Source organism: Archocentrus centrarchus, chromosome 1 (genome assembly GCF_007364275.1).
Source record: "Archocentrus centrarchus isolate MPI-CPG fArcCen1 chromosome 1, fArcCen1, whole genome shotgun sequence".
Taxonomy (NCBI): Eukaryota; Metazoa; Chordata; class Actinopteri; order Cichliformes; family Cichlidae; genus Archocentrus; species Archocentrus centrarchus.
The window spans coordinates 10,065,049-10,088,184 of NC_044346.1; the positions used below are offsets into that span (position 1 = coordinate 10,065,049).

Consider the following 23,136-nt stretch of genomic DNA (forward strand, 5'->3'; position numbering starts at 1 on the left):
TCCAGGGTTTTCCTGGTCCTCAGGGGTTAGTAGGGCTGCCAGGAGAAAAAGTAAGAGACTTTCAATTGGATTCTTCCCTCAGACGGAAAGTGAGTCACGGTTGATTGACTCATCTTTGTCTCACAGGGTCCTCAGGGGAAGAAGGGGATGCGAGGCTTGCCAGGAAATGACGGGCCCCCAGTAAGTAAATGCACGCTTGTATTTCTTTACTTTTGGGCTTGCTTATGACATAATGAACTCCTCAAACTTCAACGCTACAGGGTCACCCTGGAAGAGAAGGTACTCCTGGTGAAAAAGGACTGCCGGTAAGCCTATTGTCATTGTTTGAGTATTTATCTTGTTTTTTAAGTTATTACAACTGACTAGAATGTGTGGGTATGCTCATTTTTAGGGTCCTTCAGGAGTCCAGGGGCCTGTTGGATACCCCGGGCAACGAGGAGTTAAGGTAGAAAATGCAACACGGGTTGGGGATATATAGGGTGAAACTTAATTTTAATCCATTTATTTGTATATTTCTGAATATATTAAAAGGCACAATGAGGTTTCCAAGTGGTAGGTTTCATCTTATATAGACCTAACCATTTAAATCAGTATCATCTGACATAAGAACAGTGCCAGGGTAACTTATCTATGGTTACATATAAAGATCTAGCTCTAGAAAAAAAATCTCATTGACACTCAATCGAACTGAAATCTTAGGAATTTTAAAGGACCAGGAAGTGTTCAGGATGTTCCTCAGTCTATTCATGAGCAATGTGGCAGAGAGCATTATCCTGCTGAAAGAGGCTGCTGTCATTAGGGAATACATCTGCCATGAAGGGGTGTACGTGATCTGTACCAATGCTCAGGGAGTTGGTATGTGTCAAAGTAACACGCACGTGAACGCCACATCGAGGTTTCCCAACAGAACATTGTCCATTTTCAGAACATTGCTTCCTGTTGCCATCTCTGCTCCAAGTAAACAACACACATTGCGAGTGTGTGATGTAAATCAAAACATGACACATCAGATCAGCCCTTAACCCACTGCTCCACTGTTAAGCTCTGATGCTCATGTGCCCATTATAGATGTTTTCAGCAGTGGAAAGGGGTCAGCATGGGCACTCTGAAAAGTCTGTGTCGATGCAGCTCATAATCGGGAAGCTGTGATCCACCGAGTGAGTGTTCTGCCACTTTTCTGTCAGAGCCAGTATCAGTTTTTTTAATAATGCAGTAGCACTATGTATGCATTAATATGCCTTGAGTGCTCATGACTCAGACATTGGTTCACTATTTGTCCCTTTCTGGAACATATTTGGAAGGTATTAAGGAGTGCATACCAGGAAAAATGTCATGAGAGCTGGTGCTACAGAGATGCTCTGACTCAGGGATCTCACCTTCACAGTTTGACCCCAGATTGTCTATAGATCCTTACCTCTTCCTCAGGGTTTTGCTTCCAGCACACCAACTTTGAAAACTGACTGTTCACTTGTTGTGAGAAGAATCAGGTTTTAATGTGACTGATGAGGGATTGTCAGCATGCTCAAAATTTATTATGATTTCACATTTGATCGCACCATATGCTAAAGTGAGGAACAGCCAGTGATATTGTATCATGTGTTTTCTGTTTACTTGTTGACTTCCAGTGATGTTGTCTGTCTTCCTGTTTGACAGGGAGCGGATGGGCTCAGAGGTTTAAAGGGCAGCAAAGGAGAGAAGGTAAAGAAGACAGAAAAGTGTTACAATCTGTCCACATTCAGGATATTTTGAAAAATACACAATATTTCTACCAGAACCAGCTGTGGTTTTATGGTGTCTGCTAAAGTCTTCCTGTCTCCTCCCCTTTGTTCTGCCTGCAGGGAGAGGATGGTTTTCCAGGGGCCAAGGGAGAGATGGGAGCAAAGGGGGATGTTGGGGACAATGGAGCTCCAGGGTTGCGAGGTGAAGATGGACCTGAAGGTCCGAAAGGCCAGCTGGGTCCCCAGGGGGAGGCTGGCCTTATTGGTATTCCTGGAGAGAAGGTACAGAGCAATTAATGCTGATCAGTAAAAGCATCAGTGAACGATCTTAACTCATATTACACAATTTGTATTTGGAGTTGTACTATCTCTCTTTTTAGGGTAAACTTGGAGTTCCAGGACTGCCAGGATATCCAGGGCGACTGGGGCCAAAGGTAAAATAGACTGAAAATAAGCCAGATGTAGAAGATGTAATGGATACAAAGCACATCTGTGTGTCTTCTTCCCCTGCAGGGATCTGATGGGTTTCCTGGTACAGTGGGAGCTCCAGGAGAGAAAGGGAAGAAAGTGAGTAGAGGGTTTGAAATCATTATTATATTTTTCAGAAAAATTATACTTTTGCCTTCAATATTCAGCCTTTGTACTCTTATGCAGGGCCCTGCAGGACAACCAGGAAGTTCAGGCCAGAGGGGTACAAATGTGAGTGCCATCTCAAAGCCTGTGTGTGTGTGTGTGTAGTGTCACAGCAAAATATATAAACTATATAATACACCTAATATTTCAGGAATTACCGTAAAGGTGGTTTTGAGTTAATTTATGTCTATTGAAAACTTTTGTTATTGTGACACTGTGTTACTGTACTGCAAGATTCAGTCACCGCACTTTACAAGTTTGTAGCTGAGATCAAAATAAAGGTGGAGAAGTGAGTAATTGGCACCAGAAGTAGGATGGTCAAGGTTGTTGGACAGTGTCCCTGCCACTTGCTGTATTAATTTTGTTCTTTTTTTTGTAACCCCCAAGATCAGGTATCTTTATCTGGGGTAAATAAGTGTAATATTTCTGAGGATTGATGTGGTCTGAGAATGTATTTCTATTGTGGCTGTTGTGATCTCACTGCAAGATGGTCTTTAGATTTGTAAATGATAAATGGACTAGTTCTTATATAGCGCTTTTCTACTCTGTCTGAGCACTCAAAGCTCTTATACAATACGTTTACATTTATCCATTCACACAAGCACTTCCATGTGTATCTAAGCTAAGTGCGTTTATTGTCTAACATTCACACACATTCATACTCCAACTCCAACCTTCCAATCAGTAGGTGACCTGCTCTACCTCCTGAGCTACAGCCACCCCATCAGTTATGGCATGCACGACGTGGCGAGGAAAGCACCTTACCGTGATCCATGATATCACAGCAGCTGAAACACCACTGAGTTTTCAGAAAGCAGCTATATATATATATATATATATATATATATATATATATATATATATATATATATATATATATATATATATATATAATATATACACTTGGGTTTCTTCTTTGGCAGGGTGCACGAGGTGCCAGGGGGGCAAGAGGGCCTACTGGGAAATCAGGAGAAAAGGTCAGTTGACCATATTGTTGGCCAATAGTAATACCTAGTCACCATTAGCTGTGTTTTTATATTTTCATCCACTACCGCCCCTGTGTTCTTCTTCTGGCTTATGTTTTTATAGGGTGCATCAGGACATGATGGCCCGTCCGGACCTCCTGGAGAAAGGGTAAGAAAAACACTGCTGATTACAATCTTGACGTAGCCATAGATTTTGCTGTTTATAGGCTGGTTTCTGTTTTTTAGGGGCCTCAAGGGCTGCAAGGAATGAATGGAGAGCCTGGACCTAAAGGAGCAGTTGTGAGTGCAATACAGCGAGATGCAGACACATTCACAAAATTGCACACACAGTAATGTGAAAAAGAAAGTTTGCAGGCCTGTGAAAAAGTACACTTTTAGCAGCAATAATTTAAAGTAATAATTTTCTCTATGACTTTATCAGCCCTCAAATTGTTGTGGAGGAATTTAGCCCCATCGTTTTTTTACAACATTGCTTCAGTACATTGAGGTTTGCAGTCATTCATTTATGCTCAGCTCTCCTAAAAACACAGGTCCCGTCACAGCATTTCAGTCAGATTGAAGTCTGGATGTTGACTGGACCATTGTAACACCTTCACGCTTTTCTTTTTCAGACATTTTGTTATAGATTTGCTGCTGTGTTTGGGATAATTGTCAAGCACAATGACAATGTTGTTTCAGCCAAACCTTGGCTGGCAGGCAGATGGCCTCACATTTGACTGTAGAATATTTTGGTATACAGAGGAGTTCATGATTGACTCAATGACTTAAGGGTGTGCACAGATCCCAAATCATCAATCACCCTCCACCGCTGTGGTTGACATTTGATATGAGGTGTTTGTGCTGATATGCTGTGTTTGATTTTCTCCAAATGTGATGCTGTGCATTATAGTCAAACAGCTCCCCTTTGGTCTCATTTATCCAATTGTTCCAGAGGTCTTGGGGTTTATTCACATGCAGCCTTGCAAACCTAAGGCATGCTGCCATGCTCTTTTTAGAGAGGAGACATTTCCTCCTGCAGCAAAACAAGCCATACTTGAACTGTATGCATCAGATTCATTGTGAATCCTTTTCTTCTTGAGAGAAAAAAATAGGCCAGGTTAGGAAGAAACCAAGTTTAAATCCAGTATAGAAAGTCAGCTCTCAAAGATGCAGTTTGTATAAAAGTGCCAAAGCTTGGCTAAAAGATGAGTTTATTTGGTTTTCTGCAAATCTAAAACATTACCGGGTCCATGACCTATTGTTTCAAAGGTTGAGGGTAAAATATATTTTTGCTGCCTCATATTTAACTTCCTGAGCTCTTTTTCATTTCTCACCTTGGCCTCAACAAGTGTCTGTTTGTAGGGTGCTGCTGGTAAAGATGGGCTTCCAGGTCACCCAGGTCAAAGAGGAGAGCCGGTGAGTGAGGTCATCAGTTGAAGAAGTCTTTGCCTCCCCACACACAAACACACACCAGAACATGCTTTATAGCCATATTTTCTATGCTACAGGGATTCCAAGGGAAGACAGGACCCCCGGGACCCTCAGGTGTGGTGGGGCCCCAGGTAGGCACAGCCATGTGTATCATTACTTCATATCTTCTTCTTATTGTACTTAATGCTTTCATTATTTATTGTTATTTGTTATTCACTCAGTAACTTGTTTCAGGGAAAATCGGGAGAGTCCGGCCCATCAGGGGACCGAGGTCACCCAGGAGCACCAGGTGTGCCTGGAGAGCATGGTTTACCTGGGACTGCTGGAAAGGAAGGTGGAAAGGTCAGCCCACATTTTCAGGTCACAGTGTAAACACTGTATGATAGAAACATCATTTGTGTTTCAGTTTGACTATGCTCGTTTTTCTTCTCAGGGGGACCCAGGTTTACCTGGGACACCTGGAAAAAATGGCCCCCCAGGAATGAAAGGGTTCAGAGGGAGTAGAGGAGCCCCAGGAGTTATGGTAACACACACACGCACACACACACACTAGAATTTAGTGCTTGATTTCTTAAGATTAGGAATAGTATAAGCTATAAATTCAAAATGATGTGTAATATTCCCAGGGACCTCCTGGTCTGAAAGGAGGATCGGGACCTCATGGAGCCCCAGGTGCCATAGTGAGTTATAGTATAAAAGACTTCAGCATGCCTTCTATTTTTCTGTCTGCAGGATAGTTATAAAGTGAAATATTTCACACCTTGTAACCATTTCTGTTGGCCTGTGAGCAGGTGATTTCCATTGCAAAAAGTCACTACAAAATATAACAAAAAAACCCCAGACACATTTCATGGCATTTTATAAAGCATATTTCATGGTGTCTTTAATAAAAAAAAAAAAAGACATTACACAATGGAGATAAACCACATGAAGGATCTTAAATACAAATCTATGGAAAAATTGCAAACTGCCCACAACTGAGCAATCACATTAGTTCTGGCAGGTCTCAGAGTCAAGCTTAGTCAGCAGTCCCAGCAGATCTACTGCCTGTGCAAGCCACTTTGTCACCCCCCCCCCCCCCCTTCACCCTTGCTTCTCTCTTTCTCGCTATTTCTGACTTAATCAAGTAATGTCCACTCTCAGTGCCTGCTCTGTTCTGTCGGTGGTTTTTGCTGTTGCTCTCCTGCTTTTTGGCAGAAGTCCCAGAAAATACGGCTAAACATAATTTGCTGCAGATGGATAGAAAAATCTGGTCTTGACTGAAGTGGTCCTGAGAGAAATGGTGACTGCATGACAAATATTTTACTATCCCTATGAAAAGCCAATCAACTTCTTTGAAAACAGCCAAACTAGAAAACATCAAGTCATTCATGTTGTTGCTCTAGCGAGCACAGTCTGCATCTCCCATGTAGTTGAAGTAAAACCTGTAAAAAGAAAAAGCCCAAAGCATTTTTTAAACAGTATTTGACTGGGGATTCTATACATTTAGTTTTTATGTACTTAAAACTACAATCATGGCTTCCTACTAACTCAAAAGTACCTGAGACATTACCTAGATGCCTAAAAGGACTTAATAAAACACTATTTCAGATGCCTTTATCGTCTTTTTTCAAACATTCAAGGGCCAACATGCTGTTCTTGCTGTTTCTAGGGGCCAACAGGTGAGAGAGGCCCTCCAGGACCAGCTGGTGCCATTGGACAGCCTGGTAGGGCCGGATCAATTGGTGGACCTGGACCAATGGGAGAAAAGGGGGAGCCTGTAATTACATTGAAGACATCTTCTGTGTTCTTTTATTATGTTTTCCCATTTATTTGTTTTCAGTGATGATAGAAAAAGTATCAAAGTAATCTGCCTTTGGTTGGAGTATTATTTACTGTTTTGTTGATGTGGTTTGTATTGAATAACATTTATTAAATGTAATTGTGTCCCAGGGAGAGAAAGGTCCGATCGGACCAGCAGGTCAGGATGGGGATCAGGGACTTGTAGGGATGCCTGGACCTATGGGCCCTGCAGGACCTCCTGGAGATGATGGGGATAAGGTAAACCATATATACCTGTTAGCTAGAGAGGAAGAGTGAGTATGTGTTTATACTGTTATAAGTTGTGTCCTCCGTATTTGTCGGTCCACAGGGAGAGCAGGGAAAACCTGGGCAGAAGGGCAGCAAAGGAGACAAAGGGGAAGGAGTGAGTCTGGAGCCACAGAAGTACATCAACATAGACTGCACTCAATAACGCAAACAAATACAAACATAAATGTTTGTCTCTTTGGCTTTACCTCTCTCCTCACAGGGGCCCCCAGGTCCTACTGGCCCTCAGGGGCCAATAGGTCAGCCAGGACTTCCAGTGAGTTTGCTTCTCACTTTGTTTTTTATCTTTCTTCAGTGTACTGAAAACTGAAATGTGTCAGATTACACTGTGGATGTTGTTTCTTCAGAATGAGAGAGGCTAGCTTTTCCTTTTTGTTTTTTATTATTTACTGTGATGTGTATTCCATGATGAAATTGTAGTGTATTTTACAACGAGTAGGGGTACCAAAAGTCCAACATATAAATAATTTACCCATCAAATCATTACCTTCATAAATTATTTCCAGGTGTTACTTTGCACTGATACTTCAGTGTCTCGTCTCTCCCAGTCAGCAAGGTTTAACAGCAGTTACATTGCTGTTAGGGAGTTAAAGACAGTTCTCACTCTCCCTTGCATACCAGGGTCTAGATGGTTTGCCGGGCCCTCGAGGCCAACAGGGTATGTATGGCCCCAAAGGAGATGAAGGTCTTCGAGGCTTCAAGGGCTCTACAGGACCAGTAGGATTACAGGTGAGACTCGTATTTTGTAAAGGTGCAGACTGTTGAGGAGATAAAACAAACAATGAACTCTACACTGTCATCATCGAATTCTGTATGTGTTTCTCAAGGGCATGCCTGGCTTACCGGGAGAAAAAGGCGAGAGTGGACATGTGGGACTGATGGTGAGCTCATGAGCTCTCTGTTATCACCCCCACCCACCCCTATTATCAGTAAACTCATTTATTTCTCCTCACATGATTTAGGGTCCACCTGGACAGCAAGGATCTTCTGGTCCTCAAGGACCGATCGGGGGGCAGGTAACTCTCACAGACAAATTTATGGATCCTTATTTAGTCATGTGCTTGTTTTATGCTGTTTTATGTGAAATTAAACAGTTTCCGTGGTGAACAGGGGCCACCTGGTCGTCCTGGGATGATCGGACAGCCGGGTATTGTTGGGGAGAAGGTAAAAAAAAAAAAATTTCCAAAAAATCCTTTTTGATATTTACACTGTTTCCAGATATGATCTCCGCCTGTATTCTTCCACCTCATTCTTTCCCTCTTAGGGTGAGGATGGTGAGGCGGGTGACCCTGGACCAGTTGGTGTTTCAGGAAAGCCTGTGAGTTTGTTTGCCTTTATGGAGGGCATAGGCGTTCTTTGATCAAAGATGGCTTCAGAAGCACAATCAGTTTCTGATATTATTTTTCTCTCCCTTTGATATTTTAGGGCGCGAAAGGAGAGCAAGGGGAGAAGGGAGATACGGGTCTTCCAGGAACAGCTGGTCCTCCAGGAGCTAGAGGCACCCAAGGGGAGGATGGAGCCAAGGGCAATGCTGTGAGTGACATTCATACCAAAAACCCTTTTGCTATTCAAAAGTGTTTATTACTGTTATATTAGTCAACCACACTAATACAATATGAACATCTTTGATTGTGCAATGAATTTTAATACAGGTTGTGATACCCTAACCTACTTCACTTACTGTACTGTTTAATCCTCTAGAAAAAGCAGTACATATACTCTTACCAGCCACGTTGTTAGGTACACCTGTTCAATAGCTAGTTAACACAAATATCCAATCAGCCAATCACATGACAGGAACTCAGTGCATTTAGGCACATAGACACAGTCCAGACAATCTGCTGAAGCTGATTTTTGAGTTTGTTTTCCACTGACTGTTGGTGCATCATTTTGTTCTAAAGAATTACAAATCTGTATCAGATGACATAATGTTGTGAAACTGTCTGCATGCTTAGAAAAATTATAACTTTAATTTAAAATGCCTTTTAAATCCATAGAAATACATAAGATGGATGTAGCTTTCGGTTCTGAAAAGTGAAACCAACACAGGGAGTTGTCCCCTGCATTCTTTTCAATGGCCAGCAGGGGGCGTGTTTTCTAAAATGTATGAGAAAGAGTCCCTTGACCCCCCCTTAATCTGCACAGCCAAAATCACTTCATCACAAAGGATTTGGAAGTCGTTGAGCATTAGACTTAATTACGGGTGGTAACTTCACTGGTTACATCCATCTTTTGTAATGTTTGTTTGTTTTGCAGCAAAGTCATCAAACTTCTAAATGTGTTTTATTGGATTTGACAGGTGACTCTAAACATGCAGACTTTATTTTCAATTCACAAATAAAATAAAAAATAAATTCACTTAGACAGATGTTTCAAATAAACACCCTGATTTGATCTAAGATAGCTGCTGAGTTGCTGACTGGCTGTGATACATTAAATAGTTTGGGTCCACGATTAATTGTATAATTTAAATCTGAATTTAAGCAACTATAACATTTAAAATGGGCCCGTTGACCTAAATCTGACATTTTAAAATTTTTTTATGCTGTTTTGTTGAATTTATTAAGTTTGCTACAAAAGCACTGCCTCAACATTACCAACTAAACTGTAAATGCCTAAAGGAAAAACTATTAATGTGAATGCTAGCGATAGCTACTAGCTAAAGCTAAAGCCTTTAGCTTTAGCTAGAGCCATTAGGTAGTAGCTAGTAGCTAAGGCCTTTAGTGATAGGTTTATTTCTAATATTTGAAAAATAAATACAGTACAACTGACATACATGGACATTCAACAAAACAAAATACCCAATATATTAATTGTCTGTATATAAGAAACTCAACTTTTATGCTCAAAAGGAGTTGGCAGAAGTTTAAACTTATGTGATCCTGCCCCTCCTTCCTCTCTAAGAGAGTTAAATAATCAAAATAAGTCAAATAAGTGAGGTAAACCGGGTCAGGGAACATTTTTAAGAACATTTCATGAAGATTATCTAACTACAGAATATCTGAAAGGGTAAATAATCTGCCTTAAAAAAACATAAAAGTATTGCATACTTTGTTGACTGCTTCTGTAGCTAATATTGTCTCTATAGTACAGTACATGATTCATTTATGAAATACACTTCTTGATGTACAACATAATCCTGTACCAATGCCTCTCCCTCGCGCCACACAGGGTCCTATAGGTCTGACTGGGGACCTTGGACAGCAGGGAGAGCCTGGACCCAACGTGAGTGTCTGCTCTTCCTTTTCTTCTTCCTCCTTCTCGTCTAGCTCGTCTGTCATCCACATTCTGTTTGATGCATCCAATTTCCAGAACAAAGTCTGACCAAAAAGAGTTTTCTTGGATAAAAAAACATTATTTTTTCATCTAAAGCGCCACAATGTTTCATCTTTTTCGGTTGCACTGTGCTTGCAGTTTCCTGCAATTTAAATTAATTCAAACTAAAATGTTAAAAATTTACAAGCACCCATGGAGAGGGAGATGTGGAATAAACCAAACTTTGAAATTACATCTAAGCTAAATTTGAAAACACCAAGCAAATATATATTTTACATGATTTTTGGGAGGCACGAAGGTCCTTATGTGCTCATTTAAGAACTGGTGTATTACCACTGGAAACTATAATACATAAAATCATCATCATGCAACATATTTGTTATTGTTGTTGTTTTCTCAGCCAGTCCTCTATCAAGTTAGTCTTTTTTTTTTTTTTTTTTTTTTTTTACATTTTATTGCTTTGAAAGCTGCTCTGTTTTGATGATACTTTATTGATCCCACAATGGGGAAATTACAGTGTTCCTCTGCCCACAATTTATGCTTCCCCATTAGGGTGTTGATGGCCTCCCAGGATCCAAAGGAGACACAGGAGATCCTGGAAAACCTGTAAGCTGTAGACAGCTTATAATTCATAAATACGAAAGAAAGTACAACATAATGACTGACCGTCTGACCTCTTTCTTTAAATATCCCAGGGACCCCCAGGGGCACCCGGCGAACCTGGACCACCTGGACCTCCTGGGCGAAGAGTCAGTCTGTTTTTGTTATGATGTACTATTTTCTGCGCTCAGAAACCTACATTTCTACTTACTGTTAAAGCTGAAGATTAAGAGTTCTTCTGCTGTTAGGCAGAGGTTGAGAGTATTTTTTTCCTAATGCATTCTCACTGTGTGTGTGTGCGTGTGTGTGTGTGTGTGTGTGTGTGTGTGTGTGTGTGTGTGTGTGTGTGTGTGTGTGTGTGTGTGTGTGTGTGTGTGTGTGTGTGTGTGTTTGTGCATGATTGCACCTGGATGACAGATTCAGGTTAAAATGTTTTAAAATGTTGTTCTTCAGGGCCACATGGGGAAACTAGGAAAGGAAGGAAATGCAGGCCTGAAAGGAGCGAAGGTGAGAGTTTGAAACAAGGCTTTCAATAATAACTTCTAAATACTCACAGCGACTGAAAACTGACTTTCTTCTTGTCACTGCAGGGTACTCCCGGATTGGAGGGTCCCATTGGGAAGACGGGCCCTGTGGGTGCCCAGGGGCATCCTGGCAAGCCTGGTCCCCAGGGTCTGAGAGGGATCCCCGGGCCCGCAGTGAGTTAATTTAGGAAAAGCACAGAATGAAAGTGCAAAGCATGAAATATATGATGGTTCATTCATTTCTCTGTCTGTCTTTTTTCAGGGGGAGCAGGGTTTAAATGGCCCGCCAGGCCAGACAGGACCACCAGGTCCCATGGTACGATGACCTATCAGATAGCAAATCTGAGACAAAATCACATTTCTGAATTGTATTGAAGCCACAGTTTGATGTTTTTGCAAAACAGGTTTTATTCTAGACTATAGTTAAACGAGAAGAATAACCGGACTCGTGTATCTGTGTTGTACATATGAGTAAAACCCTTAGCTCAGCTTTGCATGAAAGCCTGTCGAGAAGGTGAGACAGCTAGACCTGCTCTTTCTAAATGTAAAAACAAAAACAAAATCTTTTAGCATGCTGTTAGCTCCTTTAATAGAAAGTTATATTTTGATTTATTTAACCAATTACAAAAACTGACAAGCTGTGTATAGGAGTAGTGTTAATTAGTTAGATTTATATGTGTAGGAAAGCAGATTTTGTTCCCTTTGAGCCTTATATTTGGCAAAAAGATAAGAAAGGAGTATTGACCTTATTTTCTAACCTTTGAGAATAAATTACATTTCCCTGAAGAGAAAAAACAAGATTTTATTTTTATGGCAATTTTTGTGTGTGTGGAGGACGACCTTATATGTACCATTCATGTGTCTGTTTGTCATCATCACTTCATCTCCTCAGGGTCCACCAGGTATACCAGGACTGAAGGGAGACCCCGGCAAGAAGGGAGACAAGGTGCATTCATACTGTACTCACAAACATTCACATTGGCCTGTGACTTTTCTCTGACCTCATTCATGATATCTTTGTAGGGTCACGGTGGTGTAATAGGTCTGATAGGACCACCAGGAGACATTGGAGAGAAGGGTGACAGAGGGCTACCTGGAAACCAGGGACTTCAGGGTCCCAAAGGAGATGAGGTGCTTAAAAAACACTCACACTCCAACCATGCAAACAATACAAGCTGTGCAGAGTTGTGTCATGTTGTCGTGAAAGTCCAATATCAAATCACAGACCTAAAGTCTGCTGTCACAGTTTTAGGTTCATGATGACATGTAAAGTGTAAAGTTTGCTACAAACAATGGCTTTAGAGTCTGTTTTGATAGAGTGGGTAAAGAAGTTTCAATTGTCTAGTTTTATTAGTGTGAAGAAGGAACGTTTTAGGCTCCTGAAGGTTCTTATCTATATCAGATATCATCATGTGACAATGTTACCTAACAGCTACCTACTAATGGGATAAAATGACTTTTTTTTTATTATTATTCATGCACCTTATAAAAGCATTGTATCATTTTAATTTTAAGTTCAATTCAATTCAATTTTATTTAACAGTTGCCTCAAGGCGCTTTATATTGTAAGGTAAAGACCCTACAAAAATTACATAGAAAACCCAACAGTCAAAACAACCCCCTATGAGCAAGCACTTGGTGAAAGTGGGAAGGAAAAACTTCCTTTTAACAGGAAGGAACCTCCAGCAGAACCAGGCTCAGGGAGGGGCAGCTATCTGCTGTGACCGGTTGGGGCTGAGGGGAGAGAGACAGGACAAAAGACATGCTGTGGAAGAGAGACAGAGATTTATAATGACTAGTGATTAAATGCAGAGTGCGGTATAAAAGCAGCCTAGGCCTATTGCAGCATAACTAAGGGATGGTTCAGGGTGTTACATCCCCTGGGTCTAGGGGGCAAGGGAGCAATATACGATCAAGAAAATAAACCAAGAAAACAAAATCGTCTGTGAAATAAATAATGTTAATTTATAAGAAAAATGCCAAAAACGAGCCACAACACAAAACAATCTCCAAATGGGAGACGCCACCTATCCTGCAAGGGGAGAACAGAAAAGAAGGGATACCGCTAACAGGAACTGTCAAACACAACACAAACCCTACAGACAACCCACACCTCTGGAGACCCAGAGCACATCTTTTGTTGGCCTACAGACCACACACCCTCCACAGTGGAAGTAGCACGATGTCCACACAAGTACCACTGCTTGAACTGGCCCCGCAACACTCTCTCTCTCCTCTGTCTTTAAGATAAGATGGGACCTGATTATTCAAGCCCTTGTATGTAAGAAGAAGGATTTGAAATTAAATTCCAGATTTAACAGGGAGCCAATGAAGAGAAGCCATAATAATGCAGTGTGGACATGTGTTAGTGAACACTTACTGATGTTCTATTGCTGCAATTTATTTGGGATGTACATGTATTTGAATCTTATAATTAATCTATTTGATCTTATGAAGGTGAACTAAGGTGTGATATTATTTGAGTGATACAGACATCAAACAATCAAGCAAAAAGAAATGTTTAAAGAGACTCTTCCAGCCATGGTTATAGAATATACTGACTACATTTGCTGAGATGTAATTAGATTACATTAGAGAAATAAGCAATGATTTGCCTCACAAAACATACCAACTATGGTTGGCCTTGGAAAATTATGGGCAGGGGAAATAGGTTAGAAAAGTTTGATGACATATAGTTAGTTTTCATCTTTTTTTAATCGTGTATGACATATGATTAATTTGCAGTTCTTCATGCTGTTTAAGGAGATGAGCCATTTTAGGGAGTATTTCCTGCTTCTAACTCTTACTCTTGTTATTTTGGATGATGACAGGTTATTCAATTCAGCGTAGGGAAGCATCAGCTAGATCTATGAACCAACATGTACAGTGAAAATCAAACAAGCATATCGAAGCAAACTAGAAACAAAGACAGTTCACCTTCAAAGTAAAAGCTACACCTAAAAGCTGTGCACAAATATGGTATATAAAATATGGTATTAATTCCAAGCTTATGATTTCCAGTATTATTCTAATAGTCTACTAACTGTTCATCTCACTGTGTAATATCAGGGCCCAGTTGGTCCACCAGGTCCTCCTGGTCCTCCTGGTCCTACGGGTCTGTCTGTGAGTATACAGGATCATTTTAATACATGACCTATAAATATACAACACAGCACTGGGGATTTCTGGAACAGCGTTCATTCTGCATTTGTGTTTCTCCTCTTTCACTCTCTCACAGGGTGCAATTGGTCTAAAGGGCTCTAAAGGAAACCAGGTAACTTTTGAGGTTCATCATTTCACTGGACTGAATCATTCAGTTCTATGTGTGTGTGTGTGTGTGTGTGTGTGTATATATATATATGGGGTGGCTGTAGCTCAGTAGGTAGAGCAGGTCACCTACTGATCGGAAGGTCAGCGGTTCGAATCCTGGCTACTCCGGGCTACATGCCAATGTATCCTTGGGCAAGATACTTAACCCCAAGTTGCTCTCCGACCGTTCTGTCGGAGTATGAATGTGAGTGAATGTTAGGTAATTAAAAGCACTTAGCTTCATAAAAATGGAAGTGCTTGTATGAATGGGAGTGCATGGGTGAATGCAAACAGGTTGTATAAGCGCTTTGAGTGCTCTGACTGAGTAGAAAAGCGCTATATAAGAACTAGTCCATTTACCATTTACCATATATATATATATATAAAATGAGTGTTATATTATGCTATAACTACTCATTACGAAAACCCAAAAACTGATAATTTTGCTTTTTATTTAGGGTCCAATTGGTCCCAGAGGAGACACTGGGCCAGTAGGATCCCCAGGACCCCCAGTGAGTACAATTTAATACATTAAAGAACCTTATGAGCTTTGTTTACATTTTCCATTGAGCTGTGTGCATCTTGACTCTGTTTTTTTTGTTTTTTGTTTGTCTACTTCAATCACTTCTTCTCCTTAACTGTTTGTCTCTTCATCTACTCTCCTCCCAGGGACTGCCAGCAGCTGGGGTGGCCCCTCTGCCACAACGAGGCAGAAGAAGGAGAACTGACAGCTGGGTGGATGGTGCTGCACTTGAAAATGAAGAAGTTGAGGAGGAGGAGGAGGAGGCGGAGAAGGCCATAGATGGAGGAGAGGAAGAAGAACTGATGCAAGGAGACCAAGCAGAGCAGGACAGCCAGATGAAGGAGAAGAAGGGCCAAGGCATGGAGGAGGTGTTTGCATCTCTGTCCTCTATGAAAGTGGAAGTAGAAGGTCTGCGTACCCCGCAAGGGACATACCACAGCCCTGCCCGCACCTGCAAAGAGCTCTGGCTCCTCCACCCAGATCTCCCCAATGGTACTTCATCAGTTTATGTTTTTGGCCATCTGTTGAGCAGCTGTGCTGTGCCTGGCCTCGGCCCCTCTGAGCTCCTCTTTTTGTCTCTCTCCATCCAGGTGAATACTGGATAGATCCCAACCAGGGTTGCCACAGAGACTCCTTCAAGGTGTTTTGCAACTTCACTGCACAGGGAGAGACGTGTCTGCACCCTGACAAGAAGTTCCAGTCGGTTAGTTTACATAAATAACACACTGTGCTATTTGAAGCAATGTGATTAATGTTCAAAACAAACAGGAGACCATATCAAACTCTGAATGATGTAAACATCAATAAGTTATCATCAGCTTGCTGACTCTGTGAATTTGGAGATGATTATTTTGTTTGTCTGTCATCAGGTAAAATTAGCATCCTGGAAAGGGGAAAAGCCTGGCAGATGGTACAGTGAATTCAGGAAAGGAAAACAGGTACAGTTTGATCATTAATGCATGTATTTTTGTACTCCACACATTTGGGTGAATGCTACTTACAAACCTTTAAAGTAAACTCTGAATTTTATGAAATATTGTTAAAGCAAAGGCACTTAGGGCCAGATTTACTAACAGTCTGTGCCAGCACAAAATCCTGTTTTTTGGCATTAAAAAGCGACCGTTGGTATTAAAGAGGCACAGTGTCAGTTTGCAACTGAAAGGAGTTTTTGTGGCTGGCTTTATTGCATAAGTATTTGCAGGGGTTTCCCTTCTGAAGCATGAAATTTTGAGAGGGTAACATTTAAATGAATCACACAAACATGATTTATTAAAGTTTGCAACACCACATTGAGCTAAATTTAATGCTGAAATAAAGCACGTCTTATTTTAACACCTGATCTGGTTGGGATAGTCTTATCTAGGAGAGTTGATTTATTTGTAATAACAGGGAGAGAACAAGTTAGTTATAAGAATGAGGGAGGCAGATGGCTCAAAGATGTGAGCCGGGTGCCAAAGCTTTGGCTGTGTAACTCTTCACTGAGTCCTCACCCTGCATGTTTAGACCCGAGCCCCACATATTTCTGGTTCTCAGTAATCCTGGTATTTTTATCAAAACAGCCAAACCTGAACTGAAGTTAACGCAGAGCGTCGGGGGGGGGGGGGGGTACAAGATGCCTACAATGATGCAACTTGTTTTAGAACCAGCCAAGTAACTTTTACAGTGCGCAGATTAGTTTACAGTGTTTTACAGTGTTTCAGACAGCCAAGCCCAGCTGGCACAGGGTGAAAAGCAGGGTACATCCTGGACAGGTCGCCAGTCAATCACAGGGCTAACACACAGAGACAGACAACCATTCACGCTCACATGCATGTCTTCGGACTGTGAGAGGAAGTGGAAGGAGAACTCACGCAAGCACAGGGAGAACATGCAAACCCCACACAGAGAATTCAGACAGCCTATGGAAACAAACCTAGGACCTTCTTAACAATGTTAACCGTGGCACCACCGTGCTGCCTAATAAGTACCTGCAGCCTCACAGTGGAGTGCACCCCCAACCCCCCCAAACAATCAAACAGTCTGCATGCCAAAGTATCTTTGGGCAAGATACTGAACCCCAAGTTGCTCTCTGATGCAACCGTCGGAATATGAATGTGTGTGAATGTTAGATAGAAAGCACTTAAGCTTAGAAAGAAGTGCTTGTGTGAATGGGTGAATGAAGCATGTGGAAAGCATGTGGAAAAGCGCTATACTGTATAAGAACCAGTCCATTTACCATTAACACAGAGATGGCTCTGGATCTGATCGTAAATGTCTTCTACAGGTCATACAGGTCCGCTGTTTCACACAGATTTAAGGTTTATAAGAAGGGATAGTTAATAATATTTTGCAATACTCTGTCTGTGCATTTTTACAGTTGTGGCATCATGTTATTTTGCCCAACCTAATAAATCTGGCCTGAGGTGTCTTACGGTTTTTATGAGTAATACCAAACCATCTGAATTTAGACTTTGGCAGCAATCGTATCAGTGATGTGCACACCAGGAAATGTGTCACTAACCAAAGGCCAGTTCATGCATTCTGCATGTCTGCAAGCTTCAGAGTGATGCACATTTCATCATAAGACCAAATCTGTGAAGGTGGATGAATACTCCTCTGCAGACGTGCAGCCCAAAGCATGTGATTGTGTGGACTGTACACACTGCATGGGCCATAAAAAAAAATAGATCCTTTTTTGTGAGATTTGTCATTATCCATAACTTCATAATTCAGCTTTAAAAGAGTAAAAAGGCACAGATGGCTTTAAACTCCTGCTGAGAAATAGTTCCAAATTCTCCAGAAATCCTGTGCCCATGTCCGCCCACTGTGCTTAAGATGGAGAGGAAATACACTCCGGCTGCAAGATATTTCATCGCACTCGGCTCACCTAAGGAACCATGGCGTGGTGCAGCAAACCAATTTGTGACCAGCTGAAAAAAAATCCTGAAATTTAAGACTCTTTAAAAGTCAAATCTAACCTTTCAGAAACATCCATGGGGGCCATGTGTGTTTTCCGGTTGGATATGAGGGACAGTGACCCTTTCAATAATAAAATATTTCCTCTGTCTGTGTAGCAGACAGGTGCATGGCATTTGTAATACGAACTGCATTTAAAGCCTGTGTGTGTTCACCTTGGCTGGCTGTTTTCATGGACAAAATTGGCTCCATTAAAAGCTAATAAAGCCTGAATGGGTTTGTGTCCTTGATGACCAACTGCAAAAATAAGCATAATGTTTTAAAAATAATAGTTAGTACTTATCACGCCATGTAAAAGAAAACAAGCCCAGTAGTTAACAGCAGAACAGGCAGCATGCGCTGCAAAAAGAGTGGAAAGAGAGCGACTATTGAAACTCTGCAAGTGACGACAGAATAAGTCTGCGGTCCGTGTTTGTTGCACCATTAATGAGAAGAAAATGAAATACTCTGTTTTTTTAAAAGGAGGTTTTTGTGAGGGAAGGTTCAGGTGAGAAAAAACTGAAAGTATGTTGCTCCGGCAGTTGGACTGCTGTGGCCTGGAGGGACGCAGGTGCTGCTCCATTTTTAGCTTTACGAGTTTAGAATTAATGCAGACGGTCGCAGACTTGGAAAAACATGCTGTTATAAAAATTTAAAAAAAAATATAACATAATATGGGATTTAAAAAAAAAACGAAGCTAATTGGCATGATGACCCAACTTTGTGACGCTGAACTGTTTCATCAGGACAAATGAGCAGAGTGGCTGTAGGAACGGCAATATCAGATTTCTATGAACGTTTATATAGCTGTGCATGTTCTCCAAGGATGAATCCTACTAACCTGGGAATCACTGACTTGACCTCTAATACCAACAGCATTTCAACCTTACAGTGAAATGTCTCAAGCCTTTGGATTGTTATTTGATTTGATACAAATGTATCCATAATCCCCAGAGGATGAAGCATGAAGTCTTAGGTGATTTTCATGATAAATTACATTAACTTATCATAAACATCTGTTTCCTTCGGCTGGTACACACCAGCAATTTACCAAAGAGTATACAACCTTATTTTTTAATGTTGAAGCTAACTGGACGTTGTGATATGTGCTTTTTCACAGATTAATATAAATTTAATTAAATTGTGTTTATAGTGAGAGATATAAAAATAAAAGCTTTTTTTTTCGTAGGCCAATTAAAATATACATGGGGCCAATAAAACTCTGAGCCACTGACTTGGGGCTGTTGGGTTGGACACTGAATTATTATTAACATTAATTATATAACATGTACACCATCAGAACGTCTGTTTTCTGCAACAGGAAACGTTGCATCAAAGCACAGGACAGACCTCATTTCTGAGAAAGTTGATACGCTCGCTTTTCTTTATGTTCCTTTAAAGACTTACAACCTCACATTCATTCACCAGCACACTTAAACACACACACACACATGCTAAATTTACCTCACCCAGGAGCCAGACAGAACTCTACTGATGTGCGAAAGCCTTCCAAGAAGACAGAGTAAAGGCTATTTTATTATATGCCTTAGTTTAGGTTGTATGTATACTTTATTGTATTTGACATTACTGTACTTGTAATTATTTATTTTTGCATTTAAGAAATTATTTCTTTAAAAAAATACTTTGAAAAGGCTTGGTTTTCTTGTATTGCAATGTTGTATTCAGTTAAAACTCTTACAAATGTTGCAATTTCTAAAATAGAAACGAATGAGCAGTTCATTGAAAAGACCCGTGCTGCTTCTTTTTTAAATGTTTATTCTTGCTCATAAAAAAGACAAAATTATTTAATATCCAATTACTCCATTAATTGATGGAATAGCTGATAGAATACTCGATTACTAAAATAATCGATGGCTGCAGCCCTACTCGGTTGGCAACTTGTTGCTTGTACTTCGAGCCTAAGTGAGAAATTTCAGAGGCTAAAATAATAAAGCAAAAACAGGAAGTCCACTAGTCTGGTATCAGCCCGAATTGGTGACCCATTCCTCCCATGTTAGAATGCTCATGCTTACAGCAGTATTAAACATCTTTCTGTGTACTTCTTGTCTGCTTTTTTGGATATTGTATGGTGTTGTTAATGAGTCAGTGTGATCTTGGGGCTCCAGTTTTCCTACTCCGGGTCAGATGGCGTTTCAGTCCACATTGTCCAGTTGACCTTCCTGAAGCTGCTGAGTGCCACAGCCAAGCAGACCTTCACGTACCACTGCCTTAACTCTGCCGCCTGGCTGCACACCGCCACCTACAACCACGAATACGCACTGCGCTTCAGAGGCAGCGACGGGGAAGAGCTGACGCACGAGAACACACATTACATCTCTGCATTATATGACGGGTGTCAGGTGAGTAACCCAGAGGATAACTTATTAATGAATTATTTTATTTATTTACTTTTTGACTGTTTGATTGTCTTTGTCTGCTCCAGACACGCTCAGGGCAGGAGAGGACAGTTTTGGAATTTGACGCTCCGCTGTCCAACACGCTTCCAATCGTCGACGTAGCGGTGTCCGATTTTGGAAACAGGAACCAGAAATTTGGTTTCGAAGTTGGCCCGGTCTGTTACAATGGTTAACCCTGTCAGGGAGTAATTTAAAGGGACAAAGAGCCATGAACATTTTATTACATGCAGGGAAAAAAAAACTACATTCAAAAACCACATATTTATAAGTTGATATACCTACAACACTGTTCCTCCTTTTATACACACACTCGTTTACCTACTCTGTCCTTCATTCACACATTCCTCTCATACATCCTCACTGTGGACTCTCATGCTGTTATCAAGTGAATTACATACATGCATTGATTGTTAACAACCCCTCGGCGACAGTCATTTTTTTTCCCCGTTTTCTTTTTGAAGGAGTAAGTGGTGCTCTCACAGTTTCATTCGTGTCCTTCTGTTCATAAAAATATTGATTTATGCACTCAAATCCCATCCATACGTAGTCACACAGAAACATGCTGCCATCTGAAAACTGTAAAACGCTGTGTTTCTGCAACATTTATTCACCATGTTCTTCAGCATTGTCATCAAACCTCAATTTGTTGTGTTATTTTTGTCCATTGTTGTAATTTTGTTGTTATACCAATCTGTTATGTGATGTATATTGGAGTGTAATTCATCATGGTGCTATTATGTAGCTCCTTCTGGAGTACATTTTTTTAAAAATGGGAACTGGGGCAGTGCATTTTTTTTTTTTTTAACATTGTGAAGCCATGTTTTATAATTTTGTTTCTGCTTGACAAACTGTGGTGTGTGATTGCCTCAAGATCTTTCTATGCATATATGTGTGGGGAAGTGATTAACATATTTTAATAAAAGTACATAATGTACATTTAAGTTAATATGATAAAATTTTGTTTTATTGAATGTGTAACTCATGTTACCTTGAACGCATTACATAACACACCTCAGCTGACACGGTTGCCTCTCCTGGTTTGCTGTCACTGTTGGGTGGCACCTTTAAGAGCAGGGACGCCTACGTTTTTGGGGTAGAGAAAACAAAAAGTAACTCACCGCTGAGTATTTGTATAATAATCCTGCAGTTGAGTTTCCTCGTCAGATAGCAGAGTGCGCCAGCCACAGCAGGAGCCAAAAACCCGAACGTAGACTTCCCTTACAAATCTGTTTGCTTAACAAAGCCAATTTCAGGAGCAGCTTTCCAACTAGAAAGTAACTCTTAGGTATACTTGCTTTAGGTCTGGTTATTCTACTACTTTGGTCTGCAGAGAAATATTGCAACATTTACTAGATATACTAACAAGATACACTAAAGTATTCACTAAACCATCCACATCATTGAATTCAGGTGTTCCAATCTCTTCCATGGCCACAGGTGTATAAACCAAGCACCTAGGCATGCAGACTGCTTCTACAAACATTTGTGAAAGAATGGGTCGCTCTCAGGAGCTCAGTGAATTCCAGCGTGGCACCGAGATAGGATGTCACCTGTGCAACAAGTCCAGTTGTGAAATTTTCTCACTACTAAATATTCCACAGTCAGCTCTTAGTGGTATTCTAACAAAGTGGAATCTCAGCCATGAAGTGGTAGGCCATGTCAAATCACAGTGCAGGATCAGCAGATGCTGAGGGGCATAGTGCACAGAGGTCACCAACGTTTTGCAGAGTCAATCGGTAAAGACCTCCAAACTTCATGTGACCTTCAGATTAGCTCAAGAACAGTGTGCAGAGAGTTTCATGGAATGGGTTTCCATGGTCGAGCAGCTGCAGCCAAGTCTTACATCACCAAGCACAATGCAAAGCGTCGGATGCTGCCGCGCCATGGATGAGCAAGTTTGGTGTGGAAGAACTTGCCTGGCCTGCACAGACCTCAACCCAAAAGAACATCTTTGGGAGCGGAGACGGTGAGCCAGGCCTTCTCGTCTAACGTGAGTGTCTGACCTCATAAATATTTCTGTAAGAACGGTCAAAAATTCCCATAAACACACTCCTTGTGGAAAGCCTTCCCAGAAAAGTTGAAGCTGTTACAGCTGCAGTGGGTGGGCTGACATCATATTAAACACTATTGATTGAAAATGGGATGTCACTCAAATTCATACGCGCGTGAAGGCAAACGAGTGAATACTTTTGGCAATAGTGTAATTCTGCACTAATATTCATGGATTTGTACAGGGAACTAATTTATAAGGTAACTATATTTCATTTAAACTAATTCACACTTGTGGACTAGAATAAAAGGGAGAAAATCAGAACAGAGCAGTCTAAATGACAATGTTTAACAATGGCTACATAAATGCTGCATGTATATTAAAACCTATATAAAACTCGTAATCACATCCCTCAATAATCAAATTGCGTTTGAAATGTAGCTGAAAAATGTGAAATATGTACTTTGTGCTATCTATAGCAATGCACACACACACTCTTACACACACAAGTTAGTTTGCAGGGTCTGCTAACATGAGCAGTGCTAGCACCACTAGTCCACAGGTGTGTGGATGTTAGCCTGCAAGTAGTTATGAATCCGTTCAGCTGCATAAATATGCGCTAGTTTATTCTGACACCTCCAACATACATCCGCTCATTTTTTAAGAAAAAAGTACTGCCAAACTATGGAAGTTAGCATAGCTGACAACCGCTTACATTCATTTACAGC

The 23,136-nt window shown here is 40.9% G+C and overlaps 1 protein-coding gene across 1 annotated transcript in view; it reads left to right on the plus strand.

Moving 5' to 3' along the window:
- LOC115784450 (collagen alpha-1(XI) chain-like) overlaps window positions 1-21,319 on the plus strand; it is a 42,783-nt gene extending 21,464 nt beyond the window's left edge. The window contains exons 25-67 of the mRNA XM_030735670.1: window positions 6-50; window positions 127-180; window positions 261-305; window positions 392-445; window positions 1,654-1,698; window positions 1,839-2,000; window positions 2,099-2,152; window positions 2,232-2,285; window positions 2,373-2,417; window positions 3,275-3,328; window positions 3,441-3,485; window positions 3,563-3,616; window positions 4,679-4,732; window positions 4,825-4,878; window positions 4,982-5,089; window positions 5,181-5,270; window positions 5,374-5,427; window positions 6,399-6,506; window positions 6,680-6,787; window positions 6,879-6,932; window positions 7,038-7,091; window positions 7,457-7,564; window positions 7,663-7,716; window positions 7,798-7,851; window positions 7,946-7,999; window positions 8,100-8,153; window positions 8,261-8,368; window positions 10,007-10,060; window positions 10,664-10,717; window positions 10,807-10,860; window positions 11,165-11,218; window positions 11,302-11,409; window positions 11,498-11,551; window positions 12,128-12,181; window positions 12,259-12,366; window positions 14,305-14,358; window positions 14,474-14,509; window positions 15,003-15,056; window positions 15,214-15,559; window positions 15,658-15,770; window positions 15,937-16,005; window positions 20,128-20,361; window positions 20,445-21,319. Of these exons, the coding sequence (XP_030591530.1) occupies window positions 6-50; window positions 127-180; window positions 261-305; window positions 392-445; window positions 1,654-1,698; window positions 1,839-2,000; window positions 2,099-2,152; window positions 2,232-2,285; window positions 2,373-2,417; window positions 3,275-3,328; window positions 3,441-3,485; window positions 3,563-3,616; window positions 4,679-4,732; window positions 4,825-4,878; window positions 4,982-5,089; window positions 5,181-5,270; window positions 5,374-5,427; window positions 6,399-6,506; window positions 6,680-6,787; window positions 6,879-6,932; window positions 7,038-7,091; window positions 7,457-7,564; window positions 7,663-7,716; window positions 7,798-7,851; window positions 7,946-7,999; window positions 8,100-8,153; window positions 8,261-8,368; window positions 10,007-10,060; window positions 10,664-10,717; window positions 10,807-10,860; window positions 11,165-11,218; window positions 11,302-11,409; window positions 11,498-11,551; window positions 12,128-12,181; window positions 12,259-12,366; window positions 14,305-14,358; window positions 14,474-14,509; window positions 15,003-15,056; window positions 15,214-15,559; window positions 15,658-15,770; window positions 15,937-16,005; window positions 20,128-20,361; window positions 20,445-20,591 (3,420 nt within the window). The 3' untranslated portion in view covers window positions 20,592-21,319. The remainder of the gene's footprint in view (window positions 1-5; window positions 51-126; window positions 181-260; window positions 306-391; window positions 446-1,653; window positions 1,699-1,838; window positions 2,001-2,098; window positions 2,153-2,231; window positions 2,286-2,372; window positions 2,418-3,274; window positions 3,329-3,440; window positions 3,486-3,562; window positions 3,617-4,678; window positions 4,733-4,824; window positions 4,879-4,981; window positions 5,090-5,180; window positions 5,271-5,373; window positions 5,428-6,398; window positions 6,507-6,679; window positions 6,788-6,878; window positions 6,933-7,037; window positions 7,092-7,456; window positions 7,565-7,662; window positions 7,717-7,797; window positions 7,852-7,945; window positions 8,000-8,099; window positions 8,154-8,260; window positions 8,369-10,006; window positions 10,061-10,663; window positions 10,718-10,806; window positions 10,861-11,164; window positions 11,219-11,301; window positions 11,410-11,497; window positions 11,552-12,127; window positions 12,182-12,258; window positions 12,367-14,304; window positions 14,359-14,473; window positions 14,510-15,002; window positions 15,057-15,213; window positions 15,560-15,657; window positions 15,771-15,936; window positions 16,006-20,127; window positions 20,362-20,444) is intronic.
- Window positions 21,320-23,136: the final 1,817 nt, after the last annotated feature.